The sequence below is a fragment of the Scatophagus argus genome, chromosome 15 (assembly GCF_020382885.2).
Source record: "Scatophagus argus isolate fScaArg1 chromosome 15, fScaArg1.pri, whole genome shotgun sequence".
Classification (NCBI taxonomy): domain Eukaryota; kingdom Metazoa; phylum Chordata; class Actinopteri; family Scatophagidae; genus Scatophagus; species Scatophagus argus.
In genome coordinates, this window is record NC_058507.1 from 9,682,677 (window position 1) to 9,695,509 (window position 12,833).

The window sequence follows — 12,833 nt, forward strand, 5'->3', positions numbered from 1 at the left end:
CTGGGCTGACAATAGCGCGCGGGCTCACCTCCACGCGCACACATTCGCAGAGAGGACGAACCGCGGCCGAGACGCAGGTCCGCGTCTAGGCAGCTGTTCACCTTAAAGACGCCGTTTTAGCGACCATCACCCTATGGAATACCGTCTGTTTTCAGCTGCCTTCTGACACGCGATGGACGTGTAAACTTTATGTATTTATTTTCTTCTTCAAATGGGAATTACGTGCGCGCGTGAAACTTTGACTACCTTTCCCCCCCAGTGACTGTCAGAGACGCTTCAGCTCTAAACATGCCGGAGCGAATAAGCATTTCGGACTTTGTGGTCCTGACTAACGAGGATTTGTCTTCGCCCGGGACGTCAAGTTTTCAATCCAAAATGAGCGACTGTAGGAACACAGTTTCAACCGTGGAGGAGGTGAGAGAGGTGGAGGGAAGGCGGCGCTGACACACATGCACCTTTGTCTGCTGTTTACCTGTCCATATCAGCCTAGCATAAACTGTATGTAGCTCCGTGCTTTACACTCACCTGTAGGCTAGCTTACTTTTCCTACTTTTTTTTACATTTTCTCTGGCGTCCTCAAATATTGTTTCCAGGTGAGCACAGCTGTCTGAGGGAAACACTTTGACTTTGACTTTGCCCCAGCCATTTTATTACAAAATCAGTTAGAGCTGCTTCATGTTGACAGGTTACATTTACAGGTGTTGTTATTTGCACAAACTGGTGTCTATATTGACAGAACTATTGGGACACCTGACCATTACACCGACAGGGAACTTTAGTGACATTGCATTCTAAATACACAGACAGCTTTGCAGCCATAACAGCTTCCACTCTTCCGGAAAGGCTTTCCACAAGATTATGGAGTGTTTCTGTGGGAATTTCTGCCCATTCATGTAATAGAGCATTTGTGAAGTCAGGCACTGAGGGAAAGGCCTGGCGTGCAATCTCTGTTCCAGTTCATCCAAGTTGTTGGATGGGGTTGAGGTCAGGGCTCTTTGTTGGTCAGTCAGTTTCTTTCACACCAAACTCACCCAACCATGTCTTTATGGACTTTGATTTGTGCACTGGGGCACAATCATGCTGGAATAGAAAAGGGCCTTCCCCAAACTGTTGCCACAAAGTTGGTAGCATAGTATTGTCCAAAATGGCTTGGTATGCTGAAGCATTAAGATGTCCCTTCACTTGAAGCAAGGGGCTGAGCTCAACCTCAGCTCCATAAAGAGGTGTATCCAGAGGTTTGTCTGTATACTTTTGTCTATAAAGCGTATTTCTGCACCTACGGTGTTAAGTTCGATCATGGGACTAAAGTCCTGGTAATGAACTGGACATGCTGACATTTCATAAGTGTACCATTTTTTAAATTAAATCTGAGACTACAAACTACTAATTGACTTATTGAGCACTGCCTGTTAAGCTATATGTGTGTTTTGTGTGGTGGGTCCTTTACTTGTGCTGTCTTCAGAACAGGCTGGATGTTGGCACTCATAGTGACTCAGTGCAGAGTGGCCTAGTTCAGCAGAAAAGTAAAGGTTACATGAGGTAATGTAGAATACAGAGAGTCAGGCTGAGATGGGACTCAAACAGAACACACATTGCACAGCAGACGGCGTGGCCCTTTGACAGAATAAGGTGTTGTTTTTGTGAGTGTAAGTGTGCACACTCATGTTTGTCCATGCTTGTAAGCATGTCTGTGAAGGACAGTTTGTGCATTTTATCTGTTTGAACTGGTACTTTTGGCTCAAGGCCTGTTTGAGGTCTCTTTATCTCTCAATCTGTGCATTTGTGTTTGTTTGAAATCTGTTCTCCCAAAATTCCCTGGACAAAGGAGGAAACACAGTGAGGCTTCCTCGAACTCTGACATTAAACAAATAATCCAAATGTGCACACAAGTCGATCCTTCCTGGTCTGCCTTGCTTGTGACACAACTGTGTGGTTCACTGTATCCCAAGATGGAGTTATGTTTTCAGTTATAGCTCTCATTAGTTTGAACCTCCATGGTTTTAAATGCACACCATGTGGGGAAAATTATGTAGTTTCCAATACTGCGTTTTACAGCAGTAACTCAGTCTGAAGTAGTGAGTCAGATTGTAGTCCAGATATTCTGATATTTATGGCTGTGTATTAATAAGAATCTGGCGATATGGTACATATCATGATACAAGGATCACATGTCAGTACATTATGATATATTGCGATACTGTAAGAGAATGGATATATTGTTTCTTAAGTCTCTGATCTTGGTGTTTACACTGGTTGTGTGTGCTTACCTCTTGCTGTCTCAGTTGGTGTTGGAGTGGGAGGGTCAGATGTCTGAAGATAGATCGCAACACATCTAGTCTGGGGTTTAAACACAACACAAAATGAACAGCAGCCACAAAGTGTATTGATATTCTCTCACAGCCTTACTGATGAGGGAATTGAATGTTGACCCAGTAATGCAGAGAGTCTTAAAAAGTTTGTGAGAGATGAAAGGTCTTCATTCCTGGCTAGAGTCAGACTGCCGAGCGGAGATGGCGACAGCAGAGTTCAGGATTTATTAAGAGGACAGTTTTGGACAGCTGTTTGATGTATTTATCTTGAGCGAATGTCCTAATTTATGGCAGTGACATACTGGAAAATACATTGCTGGAATAACTGCTCTGGGGAGGGACATGCTGGAATTTTGCACATGTGCACACAGACAGACAGACAGACAGATGCATTCACAGATCAGTCTCTTTATAGATAGATCTATGGTTATTCTGTTTAGTCTGCTGGGGCCAGCTTGATTAATGGTTAGGGCAGTGTGTGGGCATGTGTGTGGTTATACGGCAATAGACAGGGAGACAGAGACTCAATTTACCACCACACAAATGTGACTGCTTGTTTCTTATTACTCCTAATTAAAGACAAAGATAAAGGCAGACAGACAGGCTGATAAGGAATGATTTTGTTTCCTATAGCCATAAGCTATAATGGACTTAATGTCATTTTCATTTAGATTTTCTAAGACAAGCTAAGTTTTCTCTTACGGTTAACATGTTGATGTTAAAATGAAAGACTGTAGGTTTTTCTACTGTGAAGTGTGTCATCAGATGTCTGTTAGTCATGAAACCTCTGCTGCCAGTGGTCACGTGCACACCATGACAGCAGGTGTATATAACCTCGCAGGCAGTTACAGAAAAAAAAAGGTCAACATAAAAGAGAGTGAAAGCTGGTTTCTCAACTTCAGCACACTTAGAGGTGGAGCTCATTACCCTCTCCAGAAGGGATGTGTGCAGTGTCCTTTGTCTGTCTCAACTGACAGACGAGTTACCTGCCTCTTTGTGTGTCTGCGTGGCCCTATTTATTTCACAAACTTCGACAAACACAACCTGTTTTGTTGATCTGCACCAACTTGTTTCCACTGTTTATTCCCTGTTCGCCGATAAACTTATCAAGCAGAGGAAACTACACTAGCAGCAGCAGTGAGCGACTCCCATCTCCAGTCTCTTTTACCATTCATTCTCTGCAGAGTCACATTACACAACACCCACACTGCCTTTTAATTAGTGAACCAACACTTAGGGAGTGGACTTGACCGGGAAAGACTGGGGCGTGTAAACAGCACCATTTGACAAGGCTGAGTCTCTGTGAAGTCTACATTACTGGCTCATTAAAACTATTTCTGGTGTGCAAAGGTGGAGTGCAGCAAGTGTAGCTCAGTGAAACAAGTGTGAAGGGAAGGAAGAGGATATTTCAGACCTTCTTGGTTTATGACAGATTGATCAGATTGATCACCCAAATACAGTTAAGCCTGTCTGCATTGCGTCTGCATCATGTGACATGTTTATGGGAAGTCTCAACTCATGTGACATATTTATGGGAAGTCTTATTTTCTTGTAGGAAAGAAAACAGTCTGGTCTGAATGTGAGAAAGTGTTGTTTCAGCCTGGAAGGTGACAGACAGTCAGACAGTTGAAATAAAGGCAGTGACATCATTCAGGGTTGTACATAACAACACAAGGTTGTCTTGCTGGCGAATGCTGACTCACCTGTTCACCTTAGTCACACATCGTGAGAAAATTAAGCATAATTTACACACACCCACAGGTACCTTTTAACATGTACAGTATAGCAAACACAAGTCCTACTTTCTAATGGCAAGAAGGAAGCTTTCAATATATTGGGTTTGGCAGTATATTGTTAACCATTTTCATGTACTGCTTATACTTAGATAGATATCCCCTTAATATCTCTAAGTGCACAAGTAAGCCATTTCAGACAATGTTGCAAATCAACGAGCAGACTGTCTGGCATTATCGGATTTACAGGATTCTTGCATCAAACAGATACAGTTTCTCAACTGGAGTTCCTTAAAACATATGAAATTATTCATACTGTGATGCAAGAGCTGATTCACATCACTCAAACCCATGATTGAGAAATGGTCAAGTGCAAATGTCTTCATTTTGATTTGTTTATTTATTTATTTTTGCAGTCTCTGGAGATGGATCATGCAACTCTACAGAAGATGAAGAAGATGATCAAAAATATACACACTTCTGGACTCTGTAAGTGTCACATAACATTTAGCCTCCTTCGCACAATACATCAGTTTAAGAAAATCATTACCCAAAGTTCACTTGCTCGACTCACTCACTACTTTGCTGGGACAACTTAGCAGCTGTTGTGATTTCATCCATTTGTGGACTTCTTATTCATGTTGGCTTAAAGGTGTGCAGAAAAGTCTTTTCTTGAGGTCAGAAATGGTCGCTTGACAAAATACATTCAGCTCAAGCTGTACTTAATAGCTTCCCAGAGATTTTATCACTGCATGGACCTGACACCACAAGAAATACAGTAAGTTGACTTTGAGTTCGGGTTGTTGAACTTTGAACTTGTAATATTGTACACAGGTTTTACTGTATTAATACATGACAACACCACATTTTTTGACGATTCACAAAGACGTCTGTCCCAACAAATGAAGCATGTCAGCTTGACATTTGGCTTTTAAATGAAGGTCAACCACTATTATGGCTCTTCAGTGCATTGGGGAACCTCACCGTAATTCATTGTACAAGCCTGACGGAGATGACCTCATCAGGCTCATGTGGGCAGTAGTGTTTATGAGTGAGGCCCCTTGTTATGGGACCAGAGTGCGTGGGATGTTGGGTGATTGTGTTTATATCCATACAGAGTGCATGGTTTTGTGGTGTACGTGTGTCTCTGTTAAAGTAAATGGTATGTGTGGTTTCGGCAACAACGAGCTGCCATGCAGTGACCTAACAGATTCACTGGGTCATTAAGTGAATGTTTTTGTGAGCATGTGTGTGTCGTATAGGCTCAGGGTATGTCACCATGGATCTGCCCGAAGCTAACATGCATATGATGTGAGTGTTCACCTCAAAAATGTGCCAGACGAACAGCACAACATATCCTGAAGTTGTTTTTCTGCCCGCTTCCCATTTCAAGGCCTCAGTTCATAGTTTTTAGTAAAAGTGAGTCAGAGAGCCAGCTGCCCAGAATTAGGCAACCAGATATGGTCATCAGCAATATTGTTCCTGCAGAGGAGTGCTCCACGGTTATTCTCCATACGCTTTCACTCTACATCTTTATGTCTTCCTCTGTCTCTAAGTAGATTTATCTGGGTTCAGTCATTATATTGTTGAACTCCTAATCAGTCCTGATGTTAATCAACAGCCTGACTCACCATGCACGCAGACACATTCGTGCGCCCACTCCTCCCCCGTGCAGTCTGTCGGTCCTTTAGTGTGTCACCCATGCAAAAACACACGCACACACATGGTGAGATGTTCGTCTTTCGTTCTCCGTTCCCATAAACTGCTAAGCGCCACTTTTCTGCCAAGATGCTGTGGCCTGCAAGCCTGTGTGTGTTCTGGCAGAGAGGAGTGAGAAGAGTTGAGTTGCTCTGCTGGTATCTGGTAGTTAAAAGTCAGCTGTAAAATCATCCTCGCTGTGCCTTTGTGACTCAGCTGTTTGTTGTTTGATACATGTATGTTGTTTGTTATAATACTTCTTTAACGACCACATGGCCACAGTGGCTCCGTCCCCCCCCCGACTTTGTCTCCATCCTGCAGTGGATTTTTACTGCTGTGCAAAATCTTTCACTTTTTGCTTTTCAGCCAGTTAACAGAACTGTGGCAGTCTGTCTCCCCACTACGTTCAGTTTACCATCTTATGTTTTCCTTGACGTGGAAACTGGAACAGAACAGATGAACTTACTCTATTCTTTCTGCTGATTTCAGCTCTTGCCTGTTCAGTCTGCTTTGGCTGCTGGTCCTTATGTTCCTTTTCTGCTTCCTTCGATTGTTAATTCACAGCCACCAACAAGTGATTTCATTTTTACCTTAATGTTGGAATTTCCTAAAGTCAGCTAAGATGTTTCTCTGTGACTGTGGTGAACAGACATGTGGTTTTAATTGTTCACCAGTTTATTGACTGAAAATAACTTCCATGGTTTCAATTGTAACTTGTGTTTATTTGCTCGTCCTCATTTGAGTCTCACTTTAAAATGTCTGTAGGGTAAAACCTCATTTAGTGTAATGTAAACCAAAGTGGTGCCAGTCGGAGCTCAGATTCTTTTCCATCAGCCTTTTTCCACATAAATTCAACAGACTGAAAGCCCACAAAGGTCATGACCTTGGGGAAAAGTGACCTACAAGCCCCAGAGAAACATAGGTCTCCTGCTCCAGAATGAGTGGAAACCAGAAGTCCTAATTTACCCCACATGCTTGTCTTGTTAAAACAACCTTACTGCAGCAGGGCAAGTCAATCTCCCTTCTTGTCTGAATCCCCTTGATCTGTCCATGTCTGTACTCACTTTGTGTGTGTTGTTTTTCAGCACATGTGGAAAGCAAGGAGCAATATATTGAGGTGCTGGAGAACCTGGGGAATAGCCACCTGACCCAGGACAACAATGAAGTCTCCACAGGCTTCCTCAACCTGGCTGTGTTCACCAGAGAGGTCACGGCCCTCTTCAAAAATCTGGTGAGGAGAGAGTAGAAGAGTATGGAGGAAAAGGGGAAGGGAGTGGAGAGGTTTCCTCAAATTACCTGTCTTTAAAAAGAGAGTTCAAACCACACACACGAAGGCTAGACAGAAGAAAAGAGAAGCAGGTCCATTACACAGCTCTAAAATACTCAAATGCTGGTAAAAAGAAGAGAGAAAGAACCCCAAAACTCTCGGGTGTGTGCACCCCCATTCATGCATGAACGCACAGAGGAAAGGGGTTTTCAGCAGCTGCGCACTCATGCCTCTCAGCTCCAAGATCTGGGGCAGTCCGGAACCCTCCCACTGATAATTTCTTTGGCGTTGATAATTCATCCCAGACCTCCATGTGTGACTTAACACACACCGTCTCACACACTCCCTCCCATGTGTCAGTCAAGGCCTCACGAGAGAGACAAAGCCTTACAGATGTGGGTCCAAAAGACAAACGAGGAGGACGACGTAAAGAGGAATTCCATTATCTTTAAACCTGGTTCCTGCGTTTACATATTCTGTCTGCAAATGATTCCTACTTAGCAAAAGTTTTGGAATTGGTCCATTAAATCACCTCAGCTCATTGTCATCTGTACTGTGTTGACACTTGAGGAGTTGGGATTTTCCTGTGTCAGAACTCATTGTGTCACCTGTTATCACATGCTACCTCAGTTTTTGGATGCCAACCTAAACAATCTCACCAGTCTCCAGGCCTCAGCGTCAGTCTATAAAGGTCAGCTTACAGAAGTGGTGGGACATTATTTATGTTAAGAGCTGGGTGCAGCTTGGTTGTCAGCCAACAGGAACATTTACAAACGGCCTAGTTAAATTTCAACAGTGGTCACCTGGAGATTTGTGGACAGGAGATAAAGCATGATGTACGTGGTCCTGCTGCATGGCCATGTGATGTACTTCCATGGGGGAATTTGTGCTAATTATGTACTACTACAAAGCACAGCCTGTTGAGGTCATGCTGGTTGTTTTGTGATTCATTCTCCCCAGATCGACTCAGTTCATCTCATTTCCATCCAAACCTCAAATTAATCTCAACTTCCACTTTACTGTACACATCAGTCAGAAAAAATATTGCGTCATGCGCTGAATGTTAATGGTGCAGATTACTGCCCAGTGTTTTCTTTCAGTGAATCACCAGTTCAAAACGACTGAATCACCGTGTTTTTGGACTATCCAAACATATTCCCAGAAATGTAAGTCTGTAGGGAAAGAGGAGTATGTACAACACTGTGCACATATGAGTGTTTGCTCTCAGTGCAAGAGATAAGAGCCACCTGTAATATTATGTGGAGTATTTTTAAGCTCTTTACTCATTTGCTCTGCTCTTATGTTTCAGGTGCAAAACCTCAACAACATCATGGCATTTCCTTTGGAAAATGTGCTGAAGTCAGAACTCCGGGACAGCAGATTAGTGAGTCTAGATTTTATTACAAATTCAGGAAATATTAATGAAACTGATGGCTAAACAGGTATACACATGATGATGATGATGATGTTGGTTAATGACAATGTGATGAAACAATTCAAAGAGGAGATAACCTAGAACTATTATCATATGACTACGAGCTTATCTGGTATTTTATTATAATACGGTATTGAATGAAGATATGTCCAAGCTCTACAGTTAATGATAAAGGCACAACTTCTAAAACTCACAAATCAGATTTATTAATTGACACAAAAATTGTAGAATCGGGAACTTTAACAATTTCTGCAAGCCAACTACAAACTCTGAAACAGAGGTTTGGTCAGGATGTCTGAGTTTGTAGATGTTGAAATAATAATTAAAAATCCGTTTAGTGGTGAATTTTCTCTTTGAGCACATAATGCTGTCTGTGCCTTAGACGCAGCTGAGCATGCTGAGATATTGGGTAAGATGAGGTTGTTGATGCAGACTAAGGCGTAAGACCGAGCTGTGTTCCAACACTGAACCCATGCTGGGCCAACAGACCAGCGAATAACAACAGGCTAATGCATGTGTAAGCTCCTGTCAGTGGGCTGTCTTTGACACAGCTGATTCGACAGATGAGCATTGCTTCACTGTAACTGTGAAGGAAGAGCAAACTGCTGCTGAATTCCTGTTCAGCCAGATAGCAGACTAATTAGCGTAACATGAATAATCACGTGTCTGTGCAATAACTGTCTGGCTCAGCCCAGATCTTCCATTACATGACACAGTACTGTGAAATACTGCTTCACCTCACTGTAATTATGTTACCCAGGTTATGTAAATGGTGCTGTCTGATAGTGACACATACAGAAACTTCAGATGTGTTCTTCTCTTCTATACAGGAACTCAAGAAACAGATGGAGAAGAGTTGGAAGGAGTACGACGTAAAAATGTAATGAACCATACTTTAAGCCTTGTTGCTTCATGAAAGAAAAGAAACTGAAGCCTGAGACAGATGTTACTGCCTAAGGAGAATCATAATGCACATTTACAGTTCTTGCTAGTCTTTTAGTAGGTCAAAGAAGTTGGTGTAACAGCAGAGGTCAATAAGATAATGGTTCATTCCCCTTGGCCTTTCTTCATTACATTGCTGTGAAATAAAACTAAACGTATAGCACTTTGCAGCCATTTGATCTCATTCTGGTTGTGGTTTTAAGTCTTTTATAATGTTGCAAGGAGAGTTCACCCTTCCCTTATCGTCTTTCATCTCACTTCCCCTCTCTATACGGACGCTGAATGAGTTAGTGGAAAAAGAAATCTCTCAGAGAAAGAGTGCATTGGACAGACTAGATTCTGAAGTGCAGTGTGCTCATACGTGACTGAGGATAACATGCTTTCTTTTTTACTTGTGCTCTTTTTTTATTAAAAAAAAAAACCCTTCCCTGCCCCCATCAGAGGGAAGCTAGAGAAGGAGAAGAAGGAGAAGACCAGGCAGCTGGGGCTGATCAGGATGGAGGTCTCAGATGGAGGGGAGGACATGGAGAGAGAGAGAAGGAGCTTTCAGCTGCAAATGTGTGAGGTGGGGGATTAGTGCCAGTCAAAATACCAGACCCAGACACCATTCTCATACCTGCCATGGGCTTGATTTAGGTCACATGGGTGGTCTGCCTTGTGGATTCCATATTATGTCCATGGTCAACTGCATAGCCTGCCTCAGTCCCTTTTGTATCTCTCCACTAATACCTATGATGGAAAAGGTATGTTTCAGAAAGTCAAATGTGACCTTAATTGCTCGAGTCTGCAGTTCAAAGGCAAATGAAAATCCTTCATGACCCACACATGAAAGCTAAATTTTGGGGAAATTCTTGTGCGGTGCTCTAGCGGTGCTGTTACTTACAGGTGGTGTAGGCTCAGTTAAGTGTAGTAGTTCACATGTAGCTGGAGTAAACCCTGTGAAAAAATGGTCTAACCCTGACTGAGACCAGCTGTTGAGACAAAGAGGAGAGGAAGGGAAAATGGAATTTCCACTTGTTACAAACTGCTCCACCCCTCCGTCTCTCTCCGTCTTTTCTTCTGCATACGTACAACACAAAAATATACACAGAACCGAAACAGCCTGTCGCTGCTTCAGCTACAGAGAGACAGATGGATTCAGGCTTGGTTTTATGGAGCAAAGACAATGTAGTCATTCCTTCCACACAGGGCTTAAAAACCCTTAAAACTTTCCCCTCTGAGCTTTTTTCCTGCCTTTTTAAAATATTAATTTAGGCTTGGAGCAGGGTGGAAATTATTGACAATAAATCTTGAAGTTTGTGTTTGTGTTATTCATATTTTTCCAGTTTGAGTCTGCAAGTTTCACTGACTGTCTGGAGTGTCGAAATGTTGAAATGTGCATGACCTTTGAAACAATATGAAACGGTGTCCTAGAAAGCAAGTGGCCGCGCACTAAAATGATAAAGGATATTAAAAGGGATGTTAAGGAATGATTCACTGAAAAGTACCGGCTTTATTTGGTGCCACATTTTCATGTTCAGACTCCATGTTCTTGTGGATGGCTTTCCATGGAAAGCTGCCATTTTTGGAGCTATGTTTAATCGTCAGTGTGTTTATGCTTTCAGTATCTTTTGAAGATCCAGGAGCTCAAGATGCGTCAGGGCCCTGATCTTCTCCAGAGCCTCATCAAATATTTCCAGGCCCAGCTCAGGTTAGTGTCAGCCAACAACACCTTTCCTACTTCTTCTCTTGTGGCCATCTTGCTCTTTGTATGAAATACAAAGAAGAAAAAAAAAAGTTTTGATTGGCTTAAAAAGCATATGGATTTGATTTCTACCTCAGCTTTTCAGTGGAGGATTTTGCATAATAGTTGAGGTTCTTTGGTTTTCCCTTTTCTTTTACAAGCTATTATTACTGTTGTTAACCATTTACCCATTTTAATCATACCGAGGGTTTTATGTGGTAACAGTGTTGCTTATACAGCTTCAGCATGTGATGTTTTTGTTGGTTTGGCCTAGGATGTTTGGACTCATGTACCATCATGACTCAGCATTTGTTCTTTTTCTGATCTCAGTTTCTTTCAGGATGGCCTGAAAGCTGCAGAGAATCTCGCTCCCTTTATCGAGAAGCTTGCGGCTTCTGTTCATACGGTAAATACACCGAAGCTGCAGCTCGTTTTTTATTCTAGTTGCATTTTATCAGTCAGTGTTTATAGGGATAAATATTAGTCATCTTATCGTGCAGGTTTGTTATGATTTCAGAAGAACACTTGGCAAGGTTACAAGGTCAGAGTCTAGGGTGTAGTTGCTGTTGTTCTGACTGACTCAACCTGATGTTATTATAGCACACAGACACACATTTCTCCTGTTTTCTTCAGTTGTCATCTGTTGCTCAGACACAGCAATATGTTAAAAAGGTGCTTACAGTAAAGTTCTCAGTGTAAACCACACTGTTTTAATACCTCCTGTCTCTGTTACTCTTTCACAGCAGCTAAAACCTCAATCACCCCCTCCTCCCCCGACACATATACGTTCAGAGTTCCCCCCAACTCTTAGTAGAATCTGTTCCCAGAAATGCTTCCCCCTATTTCCAGAAAGTAAAACTGAAAGCATCCCTTATTTTAATTCCTTCCCTATTGCACACCTATTTCTCCAACCACTCTGTCTAGTGTCTAGCTTGCACACTATTTTCCTTCTTCCCTTTTCTGGATAGAGCACTGGAAACACACTATAAACTGCGATACTGGGAGCATTAGAAGTTTTTTGGTTCTGCATGGGCAGAACAGAGTCCTGCTCAGACATGCCAGACCTCAGCCTCAAGGAAATTCAGACAGAATCTGTGCTGTGGTTTGCTGGAAAAATGCTAAAATATTTCAGTTAAACTGACTTGTATTGCACGTAAGACTGTTCACTCTGCTGCTTTAACACAAAATGCACAACCTCCCAGGATGACACACCCCAGTGCTGAGCTCTGTTCTGCATTATTTAGACCATTACACAAAGCTCTCATGTATCGTCACTCCACACCCAATTCTTATAACAATAACAAAACACTACATATGGTTGTCGTCCAGCTGATTTGATGTTTTTTTTATTTCTGCAATTGAAAGATCAGACTTTCATGGTGTTGTGTGTGTGTGTTGTAGGTGCGTCTGGACCAGGACGAGGAGGTAAAACAACTCACTCAGTTGAGGGAGTCTCTCAGATTACTTCTGCAAGTGGAGGGGAAAGAGGTATGCTTGTTCATAATGCCTCATTATTATACTCTTTCCATGTAACGTACCTTGAATTGACATATTTTAGATCTTATTCCATGTTGGTATGTAAACAAGATGTTTGCTTGAAAAAGGCCAGAGGCAGATGGCGTCAGTTGCTAGTTATTACTTTTAGATGACTTTCTCCTACCACAACTGTTTTGCGTAGTTTTGAATTTTCTTGATCTTCAGAGCTGGCTCGAAGCCTTTGAAGTAA

General features: G+C 42.3%; 1 protein-coding gene across 1 annotated transcript in view; it reads left to right on the top strand.

The window, feature by feature from the left end:
• asap3 (ArfGAP with SH3 domain, ankyrin repeat and PH domain 3) overlaps positions 1-12,833 on the top strand; it is a 22,457-nt gene continuing 9,624 nt past the window's right edge. Inside the window, exons 1-9 of the mRNA XM_046412242.1 lie at positions 1-414; positions 4,459-4,531; positions 6,826-6,971; positions 8,317-8,391; positions 9,273-9,322; positions 9,826-9,949; positions 10,989-11,074; positions 11,438-11,513; positions 12,509-12,595. Of these exons, the coding sequence (XP_046268198.1) occupies positions 289-414; positions 4,459-4,531; positions 6,826-6,971; positions 8,317-8,391; positions 9,273-9,322; positions 9,826-9,949; positions 10,989-11,074; positions 11,438-11,513; positions 12,509-12,595 (843 nt within the window). The 5' untranslated portion in view covers positions 1-288. The remainder of the gene's footprint in view (positions 415-4,458; positions 4,532-6,825; positions 6,972-8,316; positions 8,392-9,272; positions 9,323-9,825; positions 9,950-10,988; positions 11,075-11,437; positions 11,514-12,508; positions 12,596-12,833) is intronic.